We start from the raw sequence: 27,238 nt of genomic DNA, 5'->3' as shown, positions 1-27,238 counted from the left end.
ATTGAATGCAGGAGATAAGACAAGGGCTTTCATTTTGGGCAGCGTGGTGGATGTCTCTAGCCGATCCACAGTATGGGACATACAGCAGGCTGAGGCGGAGGGAGGTCGATTCAGTTACGGATGTGAGAAGGTCCACCTGTGCAAGCGGTATTGTGCAGACGGAGAAGTTCGTCGGAGGTGGGAAAGGAGTGTGTATGTTTCCTGACAATCAGCTGATGAATGGAAATTGATGTGGGAGTTGACAGCTAATCAGTTTTAAGATCTTACAAGCACGGCTTTGGTGTTAATGACAGTGATTGTTTGTTTCACCTTACCTTGGTGAATAAGTAATTCACTTTCCCCCCATAAAAGCTTAAATCCATTCTGTGTTTCTGAGGCTTGCCTTCCCTCCCTGCTTGGATGTTTGAAAAACGGTTATTTAGCGATTCAGCACTGCCTTTGGAACTCATTCGCCAGTTGTGTGAATGAGTAAGAAAGTCTGTTTCCATGTCTGAAAAATCAGTCTTAATTTCTTCCATCACAGAGGTAATATTTGAACTTTGATATTTGAAATTCCCCCAAAGGGTCTTCTGGGGGGTGTTGGGGCTATTTGTTTGAGGGGGTCATAATGCTACTGGGATTCTAGAGCTCAAGCAGGAGGGGCGAGGGTTGCCAGGGTCACCTTCTGATCAATTTTCCTTTAAAAACCAACAGTGTCATCATTAGATTTGAAAGTTGGACTCTAGGTTAGATGCTCACGTTGCTTTTCTTCTGGTCCAGTTAAGAGGTTTTGCTTCCTTTAGGAGAAACACTTCCCTGGGGAGACCATTATTACGGGCCCAGCTGGGTCATAAAGATCTAAGACTTGCATTTTTTTTTATTTCTCAATCTGGCTAGCAGTTGGTACTCATTTTGAAACTTTTAGGATAGACACATGAACTGGATTAGCATCAGCTACAAGAACCGTGAAATCTTATTCCTAGACTAAGCTTTACTTAAAGAAGGACCTTTCAGAGTGTACCCGTTTAGATGGAGTTTAATGGTTGTATTAGACACAGCCCTGCCACATTCGTGTAATGGAACAAATACGAAAACAGAAACCAGGCCGGCAAAGGCAAATTATGATTTGGTTGTTGAGAAGGATGATGTTGTCCTACCCAGTAAACTGGAGATAGTATATTTTCATCTAGATGAGAAACCTGCAGTCTCACCGAGTGAGAACTTTGTGCTGCATTATTTTCTCTCTGTTGTGTTTTGTTTTGTTTTTACATTTTTAGTCATTCAGTATCAGGTGATTATAAGCGTCATAACTGCTCACTGAGAAAAATGGGGAAGCACAGAAAAATCGAATTCTGCCATTCAAAGGTACCTACCAGTCATATTTTGGTGTATTTCCTTAAATAGTGAGATCACACTGCCTAAGTCCGTTTTCTACTTGGTCCACCTACAGACACAGCCTACATAAATATAGAGATAGGTATAAGTAGACAAAGTTACCCTGTCATTTGTTAAACATTTGTGCCAATCTCAAAGCGCATTGAGATTAGTAGATTGGTGACACACATATACATCCACACGTGATTTCTCAAAGAGCAAGCATACAAAGAATGCTTTTTCTGCTCTCTTGTGAAGATAAACTTGGCTCCAGACGGCCAAGGTATCATGTTGCAAAACGTACAGCTTTTAAGTAGAGAGCTGGTGTGGGAGCCCATTTCTGCTTTCAAAGCCCATTACATCACATTGCCTTATCACACTTACCGTGCTAAGAAAAACCTCTCATGAGCATCAGCTGGGGACCTTTCTCTCCTTAGTTTCCTAAGTGTGCTGGACCAGGTAAACTCGCTTCGATTTTTAATTTTTGTAAAGAATTCTTCGCGTGTGTCTTCGTCCCTCTTTGGACGCGTTTCCTTGAAGAGCTCCTCCGTAGTGGCATTGCTGACTCATGGGATATGCATATATTTTTTTTAATTTTTATTTATTTATTTTTATTATTTTTTTAATATGAGATTTATTGTCAAATTGGTTTCCATATTTGAAAATCGTCGGGTAGACCTGTTCTCCGGCTCGCTCCCCACTGGTGATGTGTGGGAACATTTGCTGTATTGCACCCTGACCAGCTTGACATTTGGGTTGAAACAGTCTTAAATGACATGATGGGGCGAATCAGCCCCGGGGCAAGAAATAGGTCAACATCCAAGAAGAGTCGGTTTGACATTTATTCGTCTCTTGTAATTGATACATGGAGCCTAGTTATTCGTTTCATTTTTGCAACTGCTCCTTCATCCTGGAGAAGAATAAACACATTTGAAAGGCTTCAGAAAATTGTGGGAGCAGAAAAGAGCTCGAATAACCTTTCTCTGAAAGGTCAGGCGTAAATAGGAAAGGCTAACAAGGCACCTGGAAAGGAAGAGTAGACAGGGAAGTGTGGAAATCATCCAAGTGACCGTTTAAATTAAAAGCTCAAAATTATGACATAAGAAGGCTCCCATTTGTAGATGATGCAGGTTGTGGTCATTGGTGGGGAAGAAGGAAAAGGGTTAAGAGAACTTATTACATGAATTTCTGAGCATCTCGATATGCCTTTGTTTTACTATTTTATCTCGATCCAACCACACTACATCCCTACGGGAAAAGAGGACGTTAAGAACAAGTCTAGAAAAGAAAACTAAGGGTCGTAGTGGCTCAGTGACTTTCTCAGAGCCACACAGTAGATCTGTGTGTTATACCTTTTTTATGCTGGTGCTTTTATGCCCGCAAATCGAGTGTCAGCCGGCAAGCTAGATTCCATTAAGGGTCTCTTTCTAAGAGTAAAGTGGGAGAGATTGAGGTGGAGATACCAAGTATTGCTTCGGACGTATGACAGAATGTCGATCGCCTGAACGAGGCCCTGGGAGCAGAGATGACAAGGAGGGACCAAGTCAGGACAGGTTACAAAGACAGACGTGACGGGCTTGAATCAAAGGGAAGAGGCACCCGCAACACCAAGATGCCTGGCCTGCGTTGCTGGTTGAATGACAGTTGGATTCAGGGAGACGGTTTTTGGAGCAGCGAGTCCGATGGAAGGTGGTTAATGCGGCGATGGTGGAGCTGAGTTTGAGGGACTGGGGACAGACACAGGATGCACTGTACGTAGGGAGGCATCTCGGTGTGGATCTGGAACGTTCAAGGATAGAGGTGCAGACTTGACGGCCGTCAGCCTGGGATCCTAACTGCTGTCGGGATGCCAGCTCAAGTCTTCCGATTAATGCTATCTCCTGAGCCAGCTTGAGGAAAGGGTAATTAGCATATTGCGTGAGAACTAGGGTCCAGTGCAGATCAGACCATCAAATCCCAGATTGACTACTTCTAGCTCTGTGGTCTCAGGCAGGTTACCTAACCCTCTAAGCCTTACCTCTTGTCTCTTGCTCCCCAATGGAGGCCTTGACAAAGTCTGGAGACATATTTTAATGTCACAATTGGGCTTCTAAGGGGATCAAGTGGACAGAGGTGAGGGACGTTGCTAAGTATCCTCCGTTGCCCAGGACCGCCCTCCGGTGGAGAATGGTCTGATCCCAATGTCAGAAGCACAGAGTCTCGGTAAACCTGCTGTGAACCTCCTACACAGTAAGGGTCATGGTAGTCTCCTCACAGAGCCCTTGTGAGGTTCCTTGAGATGATGCGGGTGAAAAACAAGATTGAACCCGTAGGCAGTAACTATTTCAGGAAAGTAAGTCAATCAGTTGGGTGGGAAAAGCAGGCAGAGGACACAGGTTGGGTGGTACTTACCTGTAAGGGATGGTGGAGGGAGAGGTGTGTGTAGAACACACTGAGAAGTAGCACGGAGGGGGAGGGGGAGAGGGAGAGAGAGGAGTAGGAGGGGAAGGGGAGGAGGAAGAGAAGGAGGAGGGGGAGGAAGAAGGGAGGAGGGGGAGGTGAGGGGGAAGAGGAAAAGAAGGGGGAGGGAGAGGAGGAGGAAGGGAAGGGAGAAGAGGAGGACAGACAGAAGGAGGAGGAGGAGAGACAGCGGAGGGGGAGGGGAAGGAGTAGGGGGGAAGGGGAGGAGGAGGAAGGGGAGAGGGGAAGGGGAGGGGAGGGAGAAGAGGAGGAAGGGAAGGGAGGACAGAGAGGGGAAGGAAAGGGGAGGAGGGAGGGGAGGGGGAGTAGGAGGAAAAGAAGGAGGGGGAAGAGAGGGAGGGGGAGGAAGGGAAGGGAGAAGAGGAGGACAGAGAGGAGGAGGAGGAGGAGGAGAGAGAGGGGAGGGGGAGGAGGGGGATCCAGAGTGAAGCATCAGGGATTGGAACAGAACAGGACGGTTCAGTGTGTCAACACAGTTTCTATCTCAAGGCTACTCCCAGAACAGCCATCCAGCAGGGCGGGGATCTCAGGAGGGTCAGTGAGGCTGGGACTGGAAGGAGACCAGCTCTGGGTCAACAGTGGATTAGTGATGGGCTTGAGAGAAGAGCTGTAATAAGAGTAAAATGGGTCTAGAGTGTCAGGTCGCCAGGGCTTCATACATCCACGAAGAAGGACACCAAGAGACAGGAAACGCAGTTCATCCCAACTGTGCGTTTGGTCACAAAGTGTTTTAGGGTTGGAGAGGCCATCTTCCTCATAGGCTGGCAGGAAGGCAAAGTCTCAAGGGGACGGTGACAGGATAGGGAATGTTACTGGAGGCACTGGAGTCTGGAAGAGAGAGATGGGGTTTGCGGTCGAGGCAATCAAGCGGGGGGTTGCTTTCGGAAGAAGTCGGGGCCATTTCCCTGGGAGGAAATGCGATGACCGTGTCACCTAACTTCAGGGCCAGGGAAACCAATGGAAACCAAGAAATTAACTTTTTCGGAACCTCTCAGAAATCACAACCCTTTCTACTAGTTCTTCCTGAACGGAATCACCTTCCCCAAATCCACGTGTTGCAGGCCGCACCCCCTCCTGCGACCGTATTTGGAGACGGGGCCTTTCCAAGGGGATTAGAGGGTGGGGCCCTGATCTCAAAGGACTGGCGTCCCCGGGGTAGGAGGCAGGGACATCGGTGGGGTGCACACACGGGGAGGGTTCCTGAGCACACAGGGAGAAGGCCTGTGTGTCGGACAGGAGGAAAGGCTTCACCAGAAACCAACCCGGTGGCCCCTTGGTCTTGGACCCCCCGCCCGGGGAACTGGGAAAGAAGCAGATTTCTGTTGCTTAGGCCACCCGCCTGTACTATCTTGTGGTCACAGCCGTGGTTGACTCCTCTGCTTCCGAATCGGAACTTCCATAGATAGGGTGCAATTGAAGAAATAAGATGACCTTTAAAAATAGAACAATATTTCTTTTAAAGAATTGGATTGACCGTGAAGGATGGACAGGAGAGACAGCAGATGTGTGGTACCCAATCCTAACCCCAGCCAGTAACCAGCTGGCTTCCACTTTCTGTATCGAGAGAGACCAACCATATGAGTGACAGTTAAGATTATAGGTACTAGAGTCTGGTTGCCGCTGCACAAACTTATCCAGTTGGCAACTTACCCATTTGCTTTATCTGCCAGACAAGGAAATTCCTGTAAAATAGTTAGTACAGGGGTGCCTGGGTGGCTCAGGTGGTTGAGTGTCTGACTTTGGCTCAGGTCATGATCTCACAGCTTGTGAGTTCAAGCCCCGAGTCGGGCTCTGTGCTCACAGCTCGGAGCCTGGAGCCTGCTTCGGATTTTGTGTCTCCCTCTCTCTCTACCCCTCCCCTGCTCCTACTCTGTCTCTTTTTCTCTCTCAAAAATAAATAAACATTAGATTTTCCTTGTTATTTTTGTTATTACTAGATTCTCTAAGCATTCATTTGTGACATTAAAGGATATATTTATCTCTTAGCTTCTAATGATTTTTTTTTCTTATTAAGTGTTTTTTGGGTTTTTTTTCTTTTCCAGTCCCGTAATGATAGCCAAAATGCAAAGTCCACGGACACACTGTTTTTTGTAAAATTGTTAAGCTAGGAACCATCATTGTCTTTGTTTCCAAAACATTCAAGGCAGAAATAATGTAAGCATACTGTAAAGATACTTTGAGAGAGATTTATTGGGCTATATTAACATGTCATTTTCAATTTAAGAACAATTTAATGAAAGAAAACATTTTAATGACTTTCATAGTATTTTATGTTCCCATGTCCATTAAATAGCCCATTACAAAAGAGAGAATTGTTTTAACTGGTAACTGACATAATTGATACAACTCTATAAACTAAAATATATCAGCTATGGATTTTTATTGCTTTTAATAAGTGTAGCCTATTTAGTTTTAGACAATTTTGGTAAGTTTTCTGTCAATTCTGTGGATTTATAATTTGTAAATAATTTCTAAGAGGATGTTTGAAAATATTTGATAGATAAAATATCCACTGTTAGCATAGATTCTGCTTTGAAAACAGGAAAATCTGGGAGAAAAATGAACATTAGTTTGCATATTCTTATTGAGAAAATGGACATCAAAATTGTCTTGGAGAATCTACTGCATTATGAGAAAAGTTAAATTATTTAGTGATTCATATTTTGTTTCCATTGAGCCAAATGGATTGTTTTAATGAAATTATTAGATATATACGAAATGTGATCTTTGGTTTTCATGTCAAAACAGTGGTGTTTTGGCCCAGAGTGTCCATGGCAGAAAGAGTAATGAATGATGTCTGTTTCTGTTAGTATGTATGTGATACAGGGAAGAAAAGAGACTTTTTAACACATACTTAAAATAATTGGTAAGGCACAGGAAATCTGTCCATTGCATGGACTGTCTGATTTAAGCATACTTGGCAGATATTTTTTAAAGGAGAATGAAATTTATGAATTTGGTGTGTTAGGACATTCTATACTTAGAACCATACTTTTCCTCTCTAACCTAAAAGGCTAAACTGTCACATGAGATTTGATTCTAATTTCTTCTGGTTTTAATTGAAAATGAAAGTTGTGCTGCATTTTTTAATCCTTTCTTGCACTCTTAATTGCAGTTGGGATTCATGGGTATAAATTTCATTACCATCTAAAATAATTACCCTCATTTAATGTCCTATATGTAATTCCCTGATAAATTGCTAAGTGTTTCAAACCACCTCGCTCATATTTATACCAATGTATGTCTTCATCAGGATCCAAAATTTAGATAAGGAGTTCATTTTAACTAAACTTTTGTGCTAAAAATTTATTATTCGTGTAGGTGGATGTTCCAAGAGGCACACGGACACCGGACTTTCAACTCATAAACCATGAATTTTAATAAAACTTTGCTTCAGGAGACTTAACTCTTTGCCTTCTGGTCAACACCATGAATGAATGAATCCATCTGTCCACTAATTCACTTCAAATTTCTATTGTTCTATTTTACATCAGGCAATATTCTCGTTCTTAAAGAGTAACTGATAAGTAAGATAGACGAGGTCCCTGATCTCATGAAAATTCTAGTGTGAGAAAGACAACACATATTTAACGAATCAAGTTTTTAGCAAGTGATAAACTCTAGGATTAAAACAGAATGGGTTAAATGACACAGAGTCATGGCAGTGAGGATCTGGGCTTTTTACTTTCCGTTTGTTGGTCAGAGAAGACCCCTCTGAGACCTGAATGGCACTAAGAAAAAGCCATGCAAAATCTAGAGAAAGAATGATCCAGGCAGAAGATAAAGGCCCTGGGGCAGATGCAAGATTGATGTATTCTAAGGGCAGAGGAAGTCTAATAGGAGAGATCAGGCAGAGAGGTCAGAGAGGAGAGACCTGATCTGATTTATGTGTTTAAAAGATGGCCCTGCCTACCGTGTAAGGAAATGGGCCATTACAGTAATTTCCAAGGAGAGAGTGGTGTAGGGACCAAAGGGATTATAGAGAAAAGGGGATTTATTTCAGATTATTGAAGGTAGAATTATAACATTTGGTGTTGGATTTTATGTGGGGTGGCGGCGTGAAGGAAAAAACGATGATCTAGAACAAACTCTCTCTGTAAAGAGCCAGAGAGTCAATATTTTCAGTTACGCAGGCCACTCTTTCCCCATTACAACCAGTCAACTCTGCTGTTATGTGTAAAAGCAGCCATGGACAACATATGAAAGAATGAGTGTGGCCATGTTCCAATAAAACGTTACTTACCAAAGAGGCATTTGGGCCGTATTTGGTCTGCAGGCAGAAATTTGTTGGCCCCTGATCTAGAGTAAGTCCTGGAAAGAATAAGTAAGGTTATCCAGAAGAGAAAACAGAGGCTGTGAGACCCCAGCTCTCCCACATTAGTGACACCCTCCGAAACATGACAGATAAGGTAGGGTCACTGGGCCTGGTGGAGAGGAGGCTTCATTACCCAGAGAAGCTCATTCCTATTTCCCTGGGGCCACGTTCCACACTAGCCGGAGTGAACCAGGAGACGCCCAGAGTATGTGATTGTTTTGACTTGCTTTACTTGCCATGCATGATGGAGTTCTTAGGGTGATGGAAATGGCATCGTCCTTGATTTCACCATGTTACACCGTCATGTTTTCTGTTGTTTATGTACCTGTGCTTTTTATAAATATTTTATATTGCAGTTGTGTTAGTATGTTAACATATATTATTTGTAGCTCTAAATTCTTTAACATGTCATTTACTCTAACTTCCCTCTAAAAATATATAGAATGTATTTCTCTATTTCAGAAAAAAAAAAATTCATTACATATAGGGCAATTCAATTCCAGAACTAGGGGATCCCTTGATGTGTTACAGAAATCGATAACACCTGCATTAATTTCTTCAATAAAACATTTAATTGAATGTGTTCTGTGCAGATGCTTTACTGGTACTAGAGATACATGGTTTAAAAAAAAAAAAAGAAAAGAGAACCTAGACATCAAAGGGCTCAGTACCTAATCAAGGGGAGTGACCAGAAATCTGCCACATCCAGAACTTTGCAATAAGTGCTCTAAAAGGGCAAACACAGCCACCGGGTAGGATTCAGAAAAGGGCATGTAAGAGAGGGGGCGAGAGGGGTGAGTCAGACAGTGGTTCTCCAAGGACCTACGCTCGGGACCACTTTTGTTTGAATTTCCGATTCATCATGAGAGATGCTTTCGTAAGATAAAATATCAGTGGGTTACTAGAAAAATAAAAGGGAGAAAGGCATAATGTCTGCTTTGAAAAACTGTTAGATCGAACATACATAAAATTACGTTTCAATAAAAATATCAGACCAAAGTTAACGCCGCCACGCAAAGAAAGAATCACACAGGTTTATCACACTGAAAGTGTGTCATTGAAAGTGCGTGTATAAGCAACAAGGAGAATGGTTGTTACGGTGATTGGCAGTCATAACAGGGGCAAAATTGATGAGTAATGTAGCAGTTCTCTACTTATACTTTTAAAACAGCGTGTATGTCAATATCTCTTCCTAATGTGCCACATGTACCTGTTTCTTCCTTAGTGACTTTTCTAGTCTAGACTGGCTGGATGGAGATGCCAATTGTAGAGAACGATGTTTATTGAAACTTGTGTTTTGTCTAATACGCTCCGAGCAGAGAAACCCATCTCAAAGAGATGTCTTGTTGGAAATGAAGCATTTGTGTTTAAGACAGTTTCAACACACTTGGGGTATTCGTTTTTATTTTTTACCCAAAATGGAACAAATTATGTTCTAGTTTCATGAATCCTTCATTAACACCCAGTTCTGTCCATTTATCCTGTAAAGTTAGGGTTCAATTTAAATTGTCTTTTAATGAAAGAAATAGATACTGGATTTTATACATTTGGGGCTACAATTAGCCAACTAATCTTAAAATATCAGACATTTAACATCGCCCTTCTGTATATGAATTGCATGCAGTTTGTACCCAATGTTTCTCACCTCATGAATTTGGTAATAATTAAACAGGTTTACGCTCTGTTCAAAACATGTGAGTCCACTGATCTTGGATATCTCAATGTCTGATTGCTATCCAATTTTCCAAATTTAGAAAAATTTTCTAAACTTCACTACTAATCTCTTCTCAGACCAGTACAGTTTACCAGCCATACTTTGAGTGGCGCTAATCTACAAAAGATTCCGGAATTCAGTCATGCTTAGATAAGGGTAAAATATTACAGGAATCTTGTATATAACTAGTTAAGATGGAATATTTATGAAATGAAAGGGGTTTAGGGGGAAATATCTCAAAGTAAAACTTTTAAAACACAGTTTTTCTTTTATTACATTCTTTATTAAGGTGGGACGTATCCTTAACAGTTACAGATGAAAATTGGAAAAGAGTAAGAAATAATACCTTATGCCAGAAACTCTTGCAAATGTTTCAACAGTACAATTACTCAATAAACAAATAAATGAGATTGAGACATTTCATTAATCCCTATGGTATGTTTCTACATAATCAAGGATGTCCTACACTGTTATTTTTTTTTTGTTTGACCATTAAGTTGCTTATTATGTAAGCGCAGGCATCGCCTCAAGTCAAGTAAGTACTAAAACAATACAGTTCTGACTCTGAAATAGAATTCTAAAATGTCTAGGAAAATTCATGCCCAAATATGAGTGTTCTCAAGGCTCTAGAATTACAAGTTATCTTTTATTCTTTGGAGTTGTTTAGTGCCTTTCAAAATTTCAATATATTACCATTAGGATGAGAAAAAAAAAAGGACGTATTAAAATTCAAGTTAGTCTGTGTCAGTTGACTAATGTAATAAGCCTAGTCAGGCTCATCAAGGCTCTGCCCTGGAAAAAACTAACCATACAGACATATGAGACACAAAATGTGGTTAGCCCTACATGGATTTTTGTTGCTGAAAAATCATAGTAAATGAATTAGCAGAGTTTGTGAAATCAATTCTTAACTTTTGATTTCTGTGGTAATTAGGCCACTTTGAATTATCTTCAACTTTTGATTCCTTTAAAGCTTATAATTATAATCAGTTAATGGTTTAAATTAAATGTGTATTATTTGTAATCAGTTTTCCTTAATGAATAATCCCCATGATATATAAGGATTATTGTTACAAAGGAAAGACAGACGCATATGTCTAACACTTTGGTGTGTATGATTTTTCTCCTACAAATAGAAACATATATGCAGAATAAAAAAATTGATAAGAAAACTGTTTGCTCATAAAAGTGTAACTGCTTTCTCTGAAGTTACTGCCATCATGTTTCTTGAATAGATAACGTTCTTTGTATAGATACTAGAGCCTTCCTTCTGAGAGCATTCGACCACTCTTCCCCTCCCATCTTGTATTATATTTCTTCTCTATAATCAAAGCTATAAATTTCTTTAAGGTGCATTTTATTCGTGTTGCATAACCACAGTTGCTTGAGTTGTTCCTTACAGATGGCATGGCACAAACACATAAGTGTGTCTGAATTGATGAAGGAAAGGATAGGTGGGTGGGCAGATGGTTGGATAGATGGATGGATGGATGTGGATGGGTAATTGGAAGGATATGAGTGTTCATTGGTTTTATTAAACTTGGGGCTCCTTTTCCCCTCTAAGGAAACATATATTCAGATGGTACTTGATAAGATAAACCATTGATAATTATGACTGTGGTAGTTAAAAACTAAAAGAATCAAACATAAGTAACAAAGAGCCTTCATTTGAAGCCACAAAGGGAACTAACAGATTTTCTTCATAAACATACCAAAGAAATGAAAGAATGCTTCTGATATCTTGGACTTAGCTAAGTAGCAAATGTCCCAAGTAATTTGAAATGCTAACTTCGTATGTTCTATAAATATACTTTTAAGGATTTAGGCAAGATTCAAACTACGGAAGTCTAATGGGCTGTAATCATATATGCTATTCAAACTAAGAAAGCTTTGTCAAGAGTTCAGATAATGCTTAAAAAATATTTTGCTTAGCACTGGTGAAGTATTTGTAATAGTTCCGGGTTTCAGATGTTACTTTTGGCTCATTTTGACTCATCATCTTTAACTGTTAAGAATAGAATACCATCTTACTTAAAGATATAAACAAGAATATCTGTTATAAATATGTTTGGAGATTTTCTCCCCCCCCCTATTTTGAATTTGAAAAAAAAATGATTTTAAGCACTTTTAGACAAGATCTCTGAACAATTTGGTGGAATAGAGGAGAAAAGATCATGACGACTAAATCGATTAATAGGTATTATTGAATGCATACGTAATTTATTATTAGAGAAAGTGCTTTGTAAACTGTAAAGTGAAATATAAATGCTGTCATTTTTGAGCAACATGACAATGCTCACCCCTGGTATCCGGACCACTCTTCTAATAACATAATAGCCCGTTTCTCTCTAGATGAAGTCTCATCATATCGCAACCAAAGAGCAAAATTACACACTTTTTAGATACACCACTGAGTAATCAGCTGTGTTCAAAAGGATGTTTTGGCTTAATAATGAAAGCATCTTAATAACTGAAATTATTACCCACCGAGTCACTGTCACTATCCTGTTCTGAAACAGACAAATTTCCTAGAATAAGAAACATAGCCTTTTATGATATTTCTGAAGGAGAATTTCTATAAATACCATTCTCGGTTTGGAAGGAGCATTTCTGCTTCCTCCTTCTCTCCTCTCCCTTCCCTTCTTCCTCCTTTCTTTCAATCCCTCTTTTCCTCTTCCTTTCCTCCCTTTTTCTGTCTTCTTTCTTTTCCACTCCTTCATCGCAAGAATGTTGGAAATACCAGCATTAAACATAAGAGCCATTTTCCGTTTGCTCTTGCTACTTCTGTGTTCTCACCTCATAACGTTTTGTCCACCCCCTTAAAATATTGTCAAGACTCATTAAAATTGGATTCTCACTAATACTGCCTCAACATGCAGTAAGTTTTGTTGTTGAAATACCCTGAATAAAAGTCTGTTGCTCGTTAACGTCTTCTTCATTTGTTCTGGAATTATGTCTAGAATGTATGTGAAATTGGCTCTCTTATTTCACAAGGCTAAAATATAACTCATACACGAATTGTGAGTTTGTTTATAAACAAACTTTGGTCTCTAGTCTCCCAGAGACTAGAGTTGTTGTTAAACTTTTTAAACCATTGCATTATAATTTCTTAATAAAACAGCAAAAGTCCTCTCCCTTAGTAGCCAAGAAATGTCACAAGACCTAAGTAAATATTTAAAAAGGTGTCCGATGCCTATAGTAATATTTTCCAAACGTCTCTTTGATGTAGGTCCACAAACATGGCAGGTGTTCCTTTAGGAAATCTGTGAGAAGGAAGAAAAAAATGGAACATTCATGCTTGCACCGGGAATAATAAATTCTGTAACACCGTCAATTAAGCTTATCAAGATTCTTAAAATATTCGTTGATGAGTGCAGGGATACACAGAGACAACCACTTGGAACTTACTAATACAGCTTGAAGATGGCACATTTTCTTAAACTTTTAGAGAAGCATAATGTTGGGCTTACTGTTGGAGAACACTTAGAATATTAGCAGGAAGCCTTTGTTCTGTGTTTCAAAAAAATGTTACTTGGCCAGGATTGCTCTCTAAATAAAGATGATTTCCAAAGGACATATGGTTCCAATTTCAAAGCCAAGATGATTGTCCTGGATATTTTATTTTGAAAAGAAATTCCATATGTCTAACCTGTAATAGAGAGTATAAATATAAATGTTTTTGTGCACAGTTGCCACACTTCTTCATCTGTCTGTGTAAGTGTGTGTGTGTGCGTAAGTGTGTGTGTGTGCGTAAGTGTGCATGTGTTGGTGTCTGCCATGGATTAGTAGGTACTCTCCAGAGTAGGTACATACAATGACCTACTCTTTGTGAAACTACTGCTTATGAGTTTTTAAAAATAAAAGTATACACTTCAGCCCTAATATTAAGGTAGAAATCAACATAAATCACAGATGCTTTATGATTACAGCCCTATAACAGACAACAATAGAGCTCTGCAGAAAAAAAAAGTGAAAAGAAATACGTAAAGATATTCCCGTTAGTTATTTGTGGATAGAGAAATCCGATGCCTTCTTAATTTCTTCTCACAGTTCTTAAAAGTTTTCTATAGTAATAAATTGATTACATTTTAAATGGAAAGGATTTTCTTTAATTAGAGGGAGTTTATTTCAGAAGTAAATTCCTGTTGATCAAGTTAGGGGCCTTTGTAAATTGATGTTATTCCCTTCATTTTTTCTAATCTAGTGGTAAAAAAAAAAAAGATAATAAATATTGAATCATTAGCACCGCCTAGAAAATTATTATTTTAAATCAAGGCCTCTTAAAACTTACACCAAAAAATCACTCTGGAAATACCACTTTTATTCATTCTTTTCAAATGTGATGCTTGTCATTGGACATGACTAAGATTTAACAAAAATGTCTCTAAAGAGCTCGTAACCAGTCTAAATGTGGTTTTTTTTTCAATCAGGCTCGACTTACTTTTAAACTCATTCCTGTGATTAGATGCTTTCTGTAGAGCTTCGCCAGATGGAGGATTTTACGTTTGTATACTCTGCGAATAGGAGTTTGAAACTGCCTTTTCGAAAAACGATCTGCATAGTTTTAACCAACCCTAGTGGGGTGGACAGGTTTTCTTAAGTTATAAAGGCCTTCATCCTTACCGTAACTGCCATCCATTCACCCTCTAAATCTTTGATCATATCCTATCCTGCATAAAATATATTTAGGTCAAATAAATAGGAGGAAGAATTTTTTTTAACTATTTGAACTCCCCAAATTACTCTGCGTGTCAAACATGTATAGAACACAGTCTGAGTGTATTTGAAAAGCTCCCATACTGGCTGTTCCTCTCCAGTTTTTACCACAGCGTGCTCTTTGTTTCCTCTCTGTCAGGGCCTTTTCACAATGTTTTGGATTTAGTTATATTAAAAATATCTACGTATTGTAGAGGAAGGAGTGGGAATGAGGGAATGCAGATTTTAGTCCCAGATGTGCTGCAGAATTGGAGTCATCTTGAACAAGAAACTTTTAACTCTCTGCGCTTAAATCTTACATTATCTCTAAAAACAGAAAATCAACCAGATGTTATTGATTTTTTTCGCAATAAAATAAATACTGTCTTTAACATTACAATTTTTTTTAAATTTTTTAAACGGTTATTCATTTTTGAGAGGCACAGAGAGGCAGAGTGCAAGTGGGGGAGGGGCAGAGAGAGAAGGAGACACAGAATCCAAACCAGGCTCCAGGCTCCAAGCTGTCAGCCCAGAGCCTGACACCAGGCTCGAACCCATAAACCATGAGGTCATGACCAGATCGGAAGTCGGACGGTCAATTGACTAAGCCACCCAGGCACCCCTTTACTTTACAATCTTAAACCCATCTCGCATAGGGAGTTTCCCTTGGCAATGACTGAGACGTTCTAAGGGAAGGTGGGAAACTCTACCATTTAAAGAACAATGGCAGAAATCGTATTTGAACACTGATCTCCACTATGGGGATTATTATTATTTATTTATTTTTAAATTTACATCCAATTAGTTAGCCTCTAGTGCAACAATGATTTCAGGAGTAGATCCCTTAGTGCCCCTTCCCCATTTAGCCCATCCCCCCTCTCACAACCCCTCCAGTAACCCTCAGTTTTTTGTCCATATTTATGAGTCTCTTCTGTTTTGTCCCCCTCCCTGTTTTTATACTATTTTTGTTTCCCTTCCCTTACGTTCATCTGTTTTGTCTCTTAAAGTCCTCATGGGAGTGAAGTCATAGGATTTTTGTCTTTCTCTGACTGACTCATTTCACTTAGCATAATACCCTCCAGTTCCATCCATGTAGTTGCAAATGGCAAGATTTCATTGTTTTTGATGCCGAGTAATATTCCATTGTGTGTGTATGTATATGTATGTATATATATACATATATATATATACACATATATATACATATATATATATACATATATATACATATATATATACACATACACATATATATGCCACGTCTTCTTTGTCCATTCATCCATCGATGGACATTTGGGCTCTTTCCATACTTTGGCTATTGTTGATAGTGCTGTTATAAACATGGGGGTGCATGTGTCCCTTCGAAACAGCACACCTGTATCCTGTGGATAAATGCCCAGTAGTGCAATTGCTGGGTCACAGGGTAGTTCTATTTTTAGTTTTTTGAGAAACCTCCCTACTGGTTTCCAGAGTGGCCGCACCAGCTTGCATTCCCACCAACAATTGCAAAAGAGATTCTCTTTCTCTGCATCTTCACCAACATCTGTTGTTGCCTGAGTTGTTAATGTGAGCCATTTTGACAAGTGTGAGGTGGTATCTAATTGTGGTTTTGATGTGTATTTCCCGGATGATGAGTGATGTTGAGCATTTTTTCATGTGTCGATTGGCCATCTGGATGTCTTCTTTGCAGAAGTGTCTATTCATGTCTTTGGCCTATTTCTTCACTGGATTATTTGTTTTTTGGGTGTTGAGTTTGATAAGTTCTTTGTAGATTTTGGATACTAACCCTTTATCTGATCTGTCATTTGCAAATATCTTCTCCCATTTTGTCAGTTGCCTTTTAGTTTTGCTGATTGTTTCCTTCTCTGTGCAGAAGCTTTTTATTTTGATGAGGTCCCAGTAGCTGATTTTTGCTTTTGTTTCCCTTGCCTCTGGAGACGTGTTAAGAAGTTGCAACGGCCAAGATCAAGGAGGTTTTTGCCTGCTTTCTCCTCGAGGATTTTGATGGCTTCCTGTCTTACATTGAGGTCTTTCATCCATTATGAGTTTATTTTTGTGTATGGTGTAAGAAAGCGGTCCAGATTCATTCTTCTGCATGACGCTGTCCAGTTTTCCCAGCACCACTTGCTGAAAAGACGGTCTTTATTCCATGGGATATTCTTTCCTGCTTTGTCAAAGATTAGTTGGCCATACGTTTGTGCGTCCATTTCTAGGTTCTCTATTCTGTTCCATTGATCTGAGTGTCTGTTCTTGTGCCAGTACCATACTGTCTTGATGATGACAGCTTTGTAGTATAGCTTGAAGTCTGGGATTGTGATGCCTCCTGCTTTGGTTTTCTTTTTCAAGATCGCTTTGGCTATTTGAGGTCTTTTCTGGTTCCATACAACTTTGAGGATTGTTTGTTCTAGCTCTGTGAAGAATGCTGGTGTTATTTTGATAGGGATTGCATTGAATATGTAGATTTCCTTCCGTAGTATCAACATTTTAGCAATATTTGTTCTTCCTATCCAGGAGTATGGAATCTTTTTCCATTTTTAGTGTGTCTTTTTCAATTTATTTCATAAGCTTTCTATAGTTTTCAGTGTATAGATTTTTCACCTCTTTGGTTAGATATATTCCTAGTTATTTTATGGGGTTTTTTGTGCAACTGTAAATGGGATTGATTCCTTGATTTCTCTTTCTGTCACTTCATTGTTGGTGCATAGGAATGCAACCGATTTCTGTGCGTTGATTTTATATCCTGCAACTTTGCTGAATTCATGGATCAATTCTAGCAGTTTTTTGGTGGAATCTTTTGGGTTTTCCATATAGAGTATCATGTCATCTGCAAAAGTGAAAGTTTGACCTCCTCCTGGACAATTTGGATGCCTTTTATTTCTTTGTGTTGTCTGATTGCAGAGCCTAAGACTTCCAATACTATGTTGAATAAGAGCGGTGGGAGTAAATATTCCCTGTCTCGTTCCTGACCTTAGGGGAAAAGCTCTCAGGTTTTCCCCATTGAGGATGATATTAGCATTGGGTCATTCATATATAGCTTTTATTATCTCAAGGTATGCTCCTTCTATCCCTATTTTCTTGAGGGTTTTATCAAGAAAGGATGCTATATTTTGTCACATGCTTTCTCTGCATCTTTCGAGAGGATTCTATGGTTATTGTCCTTTCTTTTATTGATGTGATGAGTCACATTAATTGTTTTGCAGATATTGAACCAGCCCCACAAGGGATTATTATTTATCATTTATTTTGTCACTAATTATATGTCTTTGGAAAGTTGTATAAGGACCATCACCTTTGGCAGCCTCCGTTCATTTGACATTCATTAATGCAATTCACCTCAGAAAACTTGATGCTCTGTGGTTCTTGATTCCTTAGTCTTCTGTCTCTTCCTTTTGGTCCCTTTTTGTATTAGAAATACTTCATGTTTTAGCTCAGCATTCCACTTACCCTGCCCCCCAGATGAGATCATTACCCACAGGACTGATGTCGTACCCGCCCTGTCTCCTTTTGGCCAGCCTCCAAGGAAGAGTCAAGTCTCTCTTTACACATTTTTCATAAAAACAAAAACAAAAACCAGTGTGTGTCAAAGTGGTTAAGCAATGTTTAACTTTAAATCAACCAAATACCCTATGTTTCAGGACCTGACCAGGCATATTTTATTATTTGATACTCACACGAAGCTTTTTCTGTGCATTGAGATTCTAGTGGTTTAAAATTGAAATGTAATTCCTTACAGCTCTTTGCCATTCTCCATGCATAGGCTAGACGTCGCTGGGGCTTTTATGGTTGTCGTGAAGGCACAGTGATTTGGCCGGAAGCCGCAGTGTAGGTCTTGAGGGTATGAGGGGGAATGGTGGCCTCCTTCCCTACCAGCCTTCACGCTGCTGGGCTGTACGACTTCAGGTCAGTTTCATAACCTCTCATGCCTTTGGGTGCTCATCTATGCAGTGGAGGTAATTCTGACTCACAGGGTTGCTGTAACGATTAAAGTGTGTGTTACTACATGTAAAATGCATTCAGTGGTAGCCAGCATATAAGCACCATGTAAGTGAGGGCCTTGATTATTATGTGAGCACTTTGAATGTAGATTTTCCTGGGGCGCCTGGGTGGCGCAGTCGGTTGAGCGTCCGACTTCAGCCAGGTCACGATCTCGCGGTCCGTGAGTTCGAGCCCCGCGTCAGGCTCTGGGCTGATGGCTCAGAGCCTGGAGCCTGTTTCCGATTCTGTGTCTCCCTCTCTCTCTGCCCCTCCCCCGTTCATGCTCTGTCTCTCTCTGTCCCAAAAATAAATAAACGTTGAATGTAGATTTTCCTTTTGTTCTTCTGTTCAGTTCACTGCTTGCCAGAATGTAGTGCACATAAGAGTTCTGGTATCTGGTTGCATTCAGTAATTTTCAAGGGTAATTCTTGTGTGTGTGTGTATGTGTATGTGTGTGTGTGTGTTTTCCTTTTGTGCTGGCCCAGTAATATTTTATGTTGTAGACCTATAATAGATGAGACTTCATTATATAAAGCCTGAACACAGTTCTAGGTCCATGTAGGCTATGGGATAGATTGGGTTTGCACCGGTGTATCACCCTTCCTGGTTGATCCTAAAGTCAGTATCTTCATCCGTCCAAAACGAGTTGACTCTCCTATAATTCTCCTCTGTCGTGTGCCTGTCTTCTGCATATGTATTTTGCCTTTGAAGATTAGTTTACAGTTTTGGCACGTGGAGATAATAATGTTTGTCTTTTACAGTGTGTTGTAGACCTGGAATCAATATATGTTCATGATAATTAAAAGAAGAGTGCCTACAGTAGGCATGCAGTAGGCATTCCATAATTGGTAGATCTTGTCATGATCCCTAGTAAAGTTGACCCACTTTGTGACATATGTCCTTTTGTGTGTCACAGACTTTATTCCAGCCGTTGTTTGAATATCTCCTTTCACCAGGTCCAGTTCTAGGTGTTGGGAACCACGGAGGTAAACATGATGGAATAGGTCACCGTTGTCAGAGACAGTATCATTATCTGATATGTTTCTTAATGACGTATCTGGTTTAAATGTTTGACTTCATTTTTAGTCAGATCCTTTTAGATTGTTTCAATGTATCATTGACGAGGTAGTCATTGTTAGGACTCTGCAGAGCATTTATCCTGATGACTGTGTTTTTCCTTACAGCTCTTTCAAGCATTTGATTGGAGGACTGGATGACGTGTCTAATAAAGCCTATGAGGACGCAGAAGCTAAAGCAAAGTAAGTGATATTTTTTTATTCCTTTGACTTTCGTCTTGATTTTTCAAAGTTGATTTTGAATAAATAGAAGATTAACTATTTTGTTGGACGTAACAAATCCCAGCACTCCGACAGAAGAAATCACTTGCTTCAGAGGGGGGAACTAGCAAATTTCAAGGTAGTTACTACATAGGATGCTTCCTCTGTAAGTCTCTTCTTAAACATGAAATCTTAATTTGGGGAGCAAGATCATTTCCACAAGGGAAAAATGGTAAGTTTTAAACCCCCTATAAATAATTGAATGCAAACATTATTTCTCCCATTGAAAATACTTGATGGATGAATGGCGGCCACAGTGTGCAATAGTTGTTTGTGAAACTGTAGGGGAAATTAACAAAGCTGAAGTATTTCCCGTTTCAAATACCCTGTTGCTCTGTTGCTTTCTCTTGAACTGCGGAGGCACTAAGTTACCAGAATGATAGGAGATAGTACATATCCCATTAATTATCCTTTTTGTATCTACTAACATAAATACAATTGTATCCACTTTAAACCTTTAACTTTTTTTGAGTGAGATCTTGCCATTTGCAGCTACCTGGATGGAACTGGAGGGTATTATGCTAAGTGAAATGAGTCAGTCAGAAAAAGACAAAAATCCTATGACTTCACTCCTATGAGGATTTTGAGAGACAAAACAGATGAACATAAGGGAAGGGAAACAAAAATAGTATAAAAACAGGGAGGGGGACAAAACAGAAGAGACTCATAAATATGGAGAACAAACTGAGGGTTGCTGGAGGGGTTGTGGGGAGGGGGGGATGGGCTAAATGGGGAAGGGGCACTAAGGGATCTACTCCTGAAATTGTTGCACTAGATGCTAACTGATTTGGATGTAAATTTTTAAAAATGAAAATGAAAATGAAAAAAACCCTTAACTTGTTTGACAAAGATTTGAAATTATTTGAGATTGGCTTTTTCTGACAAACAAATCTAGGTTTCTTTTACAAAATGGCAATCTTTATAAGTCTCCCCTCTTCTGCCCCCCCCCAAAAACTAATTCAAGTGAAAGCAATTTAGTAGTGATATCACACTGGACACCTGAAGGATTAAACTGACAAAAATTTATCAGTAAAAAGATAGTTCAGGGGCAGAATTTGGTTGGTTTTGTAGTAACCTCAAAAGCCAAAAAAAAAAAAAATTAATTGCTTTTGCCTTGAGAATCTAGGAAGATTAAAACTTTGGTCTAGAATGAAAAAAAAAATAAGTACTGTAATTCATTTTGACTGATAAAATTCTATTATCTTCAAAGCTGTCAATATATTCACAATTTCTTGCCCATATGGTTGCTTCTGTTTCCTCCGCTCTTTGTAGGGACACAGACACACACATCCGAAGGTCAAATGGCAGCCGTGCCTTTGCCAAGATTTGCTCAGGAATCGCACTAGGCAGTTTTAATGCCAAACTGCACACAGTCATCGGATTGCCTGTACTGTGGGTGGTAGATATTAATTTTCTGGGGTTTTTTCCTGCACTCGGTCAAAATACATATTAATGCTAAGTTTAGCTTCTGGTATTAGCCCTAATCCTACTGAGATGGCAGAGGGGGCCATTTAAACTACCCTATCAGTTTTAAAAGTTATAAAAGTCCCTTGTTATTATTGGACTTTATCCTTAGAGGAACATTTGCTATACAGAAATTCATCTTTATAATTTATGTTAGCATTTTTTTCTTGAGTATATATAGTCGATTAAGATTACCATGGGTCATTCCATATAAATAGGTGTCGTATAATACACCTTTTGTATATATATATAATGGCTGGTAATCTTGAAAATTTATCTAAAACCTACGTGAGCAACTGTGTATGTATTTTTGCAGTTACTAGAAAAAGTCAGACCTCTTTTATTTTATTTTTTTAATGTTTATTTATTTTTGAGAGAGAGGGGCAGACTGCAAGTGGGGGAGGGCAGAGAGAGAGGGAGACACAGAATCCGAAGCAGGCTCCAGGCTCTGAGCTGTCAGCACAGAGCCCAACACAGGGCTCGAACTCACAAACCACGAGATCATAACCAGAGCTGAAGCTGGACATTTAACCGACTGAGCCACCTAGGCGCCCCATACCTCTTTTAAACTAAAGCATTCTATGGTCTATTTCTGTCTCTGGCTAGATGTTAGATTCTTTAATGAAAGTTTTTGTGTAAGTCCTGTTGACCCAAAGTTGAGTCTGGTCACAGGCTTCAAATGGGTCAGTGATGGGAAGGCGCCTTGACTTACCTGTATCCTTCCCAGCGTCCTCCTGGCTCTATAAAGATGACTGTGCTTGCATCTCATGAACTCTGGGCATCTGTGAGGTCACGCACACGTGCTTCAACCAAAGACAACAGGGAAAACAAATACGGCAACGTTCAGATCTGACAGTTACAGGCCAGGAAGGGTGACCATACTTCTCACTGGAACGGATTCTGTGTGAAGAGTACCCTGAACGTGGGGCCACAGCCTCGGGCTTTGCTTCCCCCCTTTGTCGTTTCCAACCCCCTGGTCTTAGTCCAGTTACACTGTCTCTTGATGGCCGCATCTTACTTTTAAAATGGTGTTTCTGTGAGTTAATTGATAGGAGTATGTAAAAGTGCTTTGTGAATGATAAAGGGCTGTAAAGGGAATGTTACTGTTGGTGGAATTAATCACTGGAAGTATATCCTAGAGCTTTTGATAAATGGCTTGATTTATAGATAATTATTGCATATTGATTACATAAAACTAACTTTACCTGGCCGGGAACTCTTTACGCGTATGTGGACAAACTGCTCTCACTTCGGTAGAATGTCATGAAATTTCACCTAGCCTGGAAAATATCCGTAAATACCATTTTGATAAAAATAGCAACATTTAGGGGCGCCTGGGTGGCTCAGTTGGTTAAACGTCCAACTTCGGCTCGGGTGATGATCTCACAGTCCGTGAGCTTCAGCCCCGCGTTGGGCTCCGTGCTGACAGCTCAGAGCCTGGAGCCTGCTTGGGATTCTGTGTCTCCCTCTCTCACTCTGCCCTTCCCCTGCTCATGGTCTTGCTCTGTGTCTCTCTCAAGAATAAATAAACGTTAAAAAAAAATAAATAAATAATAGCAACATTTGGCTAAAAGAAAGTTCAATTACGATTGAAGAACAAAGAGGAACAGCAAATGACTAGTTGCATCTAAGTGGCTCAAAATATTACTTGAACCATAAATTTGATAGACTATAAATTAGTTATTATACTTGAATATAAGTTCACTAGGAGAGGTTAAAGTTTTCTAGTTCAATTAATATTAAATCCAAATGAATGCATAACCCACGTTCCTTAATATTATTTGAAAAATGGGAAAAAAATCAATAATATCTGAAGGTTTCTGAGGTTGAAAGTATCATTTTAACTACGTGTCTTCTCTCTCGGAGGTAAACTGTGAATTATTCCCAAGGCAGAGCTTTTTAGTTGAACTAACAAGTTTAAATGTCTATCTGTGTTAACGCTGTTGTCTCTTTATTCAATTTCTTCCCCTTAAGTATATTGTGCCTTCATCTCATATTTAAGGAGCTTCTAAGGTTTGCCACTTCAGGGACTAGGCTCACGCTCTAATTGGTCTCAATTCCCTGGATCATTCTTGTAATGCCTCTAAATTTCTATATAGATCACAAAGTCTGTACCGTTGAGAACTGAGGTGTTGATTGGCTCTGCCGTGTGAGTCTCCGTGATTTTGCCGAATTCACCAAAGATGAGAGTGGTATTTCTTAAAGTCCGACTGAAATGATCACAGTATTTATCCCTGTGAACTTACTGTTGGTATTATCTCATCGACTATGACTATTTGGATAAAAGGAGGAAAAAAAAAAAAAGGCCTGACTATAAAGATAGATGCAGTTGAGATGTTTAGAACTTAATTAGCTGTTAGCATAATCAGGCTTCAGTGGCGGACTCCTACACAAAATGTACAAACCATCCTTTTCAGAAACACTCCTCTCATCCGGTGTGGGTGGCTGGTCCAGAAAGGTTGGCTTGAGAGCAATGTTCTCATGAAATGGTTCTTCGAACTTTCCTGCTGCTGGATATATGCCTTCAGCCCCTCTCACCACATAAATTACCGACAAAGAAAATTATTCTTGACAGAATCTTTACCTTTATGGCATGTTTAAGCTTTTCTTGATTGCTGCTAATTATCCACTAAGGGCTTCTCTTTCTAAAATATGAAGTTGTAATCACAAAGACATTAGAAGAGACAACAGCAGATCAAAGTTAAGCATCATTAAGGCTTAGAGGGGAAAGTAGCATTCGTGATGAAAGGTATGCGTTATTTCCCTGTGAGAATACGTATTCGTTTAATAAACACTTCGAAATTCACTGAATGATGACTCAGGCACTGTGTTTCACAATGTGCAGACTAAGTAGGAAGCCTATTTTCTAATACTAAGGATCTTGCTCCTCTGACAGCTCGAAGAATGTAGATTCGTAAATGCGTTTATTTATGATCTAAGTTGAGGATTCTCAGTTTCGTTCTCCATGAGGGACTCTTTCTCATGGTGAAATTTATACAAAGCTACAAATGAGTGTCCAGTCACGTGTTTTAATCTACAACATCCCTTGATACGAATATAGATTCAAAGGCCCTGCGATGAGTCCGCAGCGCCTCACGCACCTGCCTTTGCTGTGTTCGTTCACTTTGTCATATGCACGCATTTTATTCAACACTTTCTGGGTTCCTACAAAATGCTGCATACACAGCGGTGAATACAACAGGCATGCTCCTTGCCTTCATGATGCGTGTGGTGCCGTGAGGGAGAGAGACACACGTTAATGGTTCTGGGAGAGCTTCCCGGAGGAGGTGACATTTTATCTAGATTTGAGCTGAATTCTAATGAATTAGCTAGTTAGGCAATAATTAGTATTCGCTGGGCAAGTAAATGCAGAGGGCATTGCAGCTAGGCAAATAGCATCTGCAAACCCTGTAGATGGGTATGCACAGAATGCATATTCAGGGAACCAAAGTGCAATCAGCCTGGGACCGAGAAAGTCAAAGTCAGGCCGGGTGTTAAGGATTTAGGAAAATCACTCCAGGCTTGTAAGTTACCAGAAGCGATGAGTTGGTTGACCTGCTAATTGAACATCCTTTCCTCTGGGGTTGGAAGACTGTGAAGTGAAAGCAGAGAGAACCAGCAGAGTATTTTGCAGGGAAAAGCTGATTGTGGACAGGACTTGAATGAGGGCTGGGTGAATAGAGAAAAGCATTTGAGAGAGAGTCAGGTGGCAAAGCCAGGAGGTCTCTGCACGAATGTAGATGTTGGTGCTGAAGGGGAGCAAGGTCAGGCCAGCGCAAGGATTTGGCATCTGGAGGTCAGAGGAAGACGGGGGCGTTCGCTAAGGCAGAAAGGTTGAATGGTGGCCAGGTTTGGTGGGGGGGCAGTGCTAGTGAATTGATTTTTGTTCGGGTTATAGATGAGCTGCCCTTGAGACCGGTTGGGCAGGCCTGGAGCTTGGGCGAGAGGTTGGTACTCACTTGGAAATTATGAGCTTTTACGTGGTAGGTGAAATTAAAGATGTGCATGAGGCAGAAAGTAGGGAATTAGAGCATCATGGTACTGAGGGCTGATTCTTGAGGAACTTTAGCATTTAAAAATCAGGGAAAGGAGAAGGATTTCCCTGTCTCTCTGTCTCTCTCTCTGTCTCTCTCTCTCTCTGTCTCACACACACACACAGAAAAGGAGAGCTCAGAAGCAAAGCCAGATGCATCACAGAAGCCAAGAACAGAGTGTGTTTCAAGATAGGGGGAGGAGACAATGACATTGCACGCTGCTGAGAGTTCTAGTGTGTCAGTTCACAAATGCCCACTGGATTTATCAAACCACTGGTTCACTTTAGGGTAGCTCAGGGCTGAGTCCCCTCACATCGGCTCAAGATGAAATTGATGTGAAAAAATAAGAGTCAATGAGCTTATATGAAAGTATAAGAAATTTCAGGTAAAATAGAGATATGTAGGGATCTTCAATATTGGGAGAGAAAGGAGCATGTTAAATCCAGGAGAGACAGAGTAGAAAAGTCTGGGCAAGCTGGTCTCAGGTCCTTGTAACCCTCACAGACAAAAGCAGACTTTGTGATGTGATTTCCTACTTAAGAAGGTTTTTAGTTTTCTTTTTTCACTAGGTAATATTCCTTTAGATTTAAATGCTAATCTGCACCCTGCCTCTGTCTCTGTAAAACTGTAAAATCCTCCCAAGAGGGAGGGAGGGAGGAATGAATGAATGAATGAATGAATGAATGAATGAAAGAAAATTGAATTCCCCCAAGAGGAATCAATATATTTTTTTCCTCCTATCTTAGCATAAATATGTACATAAGTTCCTTTTTCCTCCAGAGATAAGCTGATCCTCCCTCTGGGCACACAGAGGAAAGAGGGACCAACCTTGGGCAAGGAGCCTCTAAATGACCAAAGACTTAAAGGCACCATTGGAACCACCATCTAGTCCTGACTTACTCCCCTCACTATGCACCACTGTTCACTTCTTTTCCACCTTGTCCTGGAAAAAGGACTTCCAAAACAGACTCACCCAGAAAGAAACAAAAGTAAACAAGAAAGCTGAAACTTGAGAAAGGAGCCAGGAACGAGGAGAGTGTGCAAAGCAGGAGGATCCTGTCATCAGTGCACGAGAAAAAAAGTGGTGCCCCAAAAACAGAGGCACCAGGACTGCCTCTGACTTACTGAAATCCCACAGTCTCTTCCTCTGGACGAGACCAAATATTGCCTGCATAGGGTCCACTTGTTTGGCCTTTAGGCTTCAGTCCAAATAAAAATTTTACTCCTGCTTCCATAATTAGTCCTCCTTGATTTAAAGCCCCCCTTCTGTTTACAAGTTCATCTGCAAAGGAACGTTTTAGTCAGTCCGGTATTTTCAGAATTGCATTTGGTGCCAAGCCTTGTCGTTAGACACAACGTGACGGCAGTCAAAATGTTCTCTCATTTCATTAGCAGAGACGACCCTTTCGCGCTCACTCTGCTGTCACGGGCAGGTGCTCTGTGCTCTCTGGCATGTTCCTCGGGCCTTTGAATGTTCACTCATCAAATGCATCTCCAAACAACGAAGCTGTGGAAATCAGAACACAGGCCTGCATTATTTGTAACCTATTCCCAAGCACCCCAGGGTTGTCTAGCATCTCACAAACATGAGATTCTCCATGCACAATCCAATACATGTGGGTTGTTCTTCTGAACACCCTGACTTTAAAAATGTGGCCTTTCTTACTGGTGTCTGTCTGCCAGGCATTTGAGGGTAAAGACCTTAGTATTCCCGCAATCTTATCAACAGTTTACTTAAACTAACGCAGTCGAGATGTAAGCAATTCTCAGGGAAATGAGCCTGGAAAATTGTTTCTCCCCCTATGGAAAGAATGCAAGGGAGCGAAATCCTATTCCAAAATGGAGACTCGGCACCAATTAAGTGGAAAGAACAGTGAATGGCATTCTGAAA

The 27,238-nt window shown here is 40.2% G+C and overlaps 1 protein-coding gene across 3 annotated transcripts in view; it reads left to right on the top strand.

Annotated features, from left to right (window-relative positions):
• Positions 1-27,238, top strand: part of PRKG1 (protein kinase cGMP-dependent 1) — a 1,261,759-nt gene that overhangs the window by 1,121,623 nt on the left and 112,898 nt on the right. For all 3 annotated transcript variants that reach the window (XM_043596140.1, XM_043596139.1, XM_043596141.1), the window contains exon 9: positions 19,697-19,771. In XM_043596140.1, the coding sequence (XP_043452075.1) occupies positions 19,697-19,771 (75 nt within the window). The remainder of the gene's footprint in view (positions 1-19,696; positions 19,772-27,238) is intronic.

This window comes from Prionailurus bengalensis, chromosome D2 (genome assembly GCF_016509475.1).
Source record: "Prionailurus bengalensis isolate Pbe53 chromosome D2, Fcat_Pben_1.1_paternal_pri, whole genome shotgun sequence".
Classification (NCBI taxonomy): Eukaryota; Metazoa; Chordata; class Mammalia; order Carnivora; family Felidae; genus Prionailurus; species Prionailurus bengalensis.
Note: the sequence above shows the minus strand (reverse complement) of the source record. Positions and strands in the feature narration are given on the sequence as shown.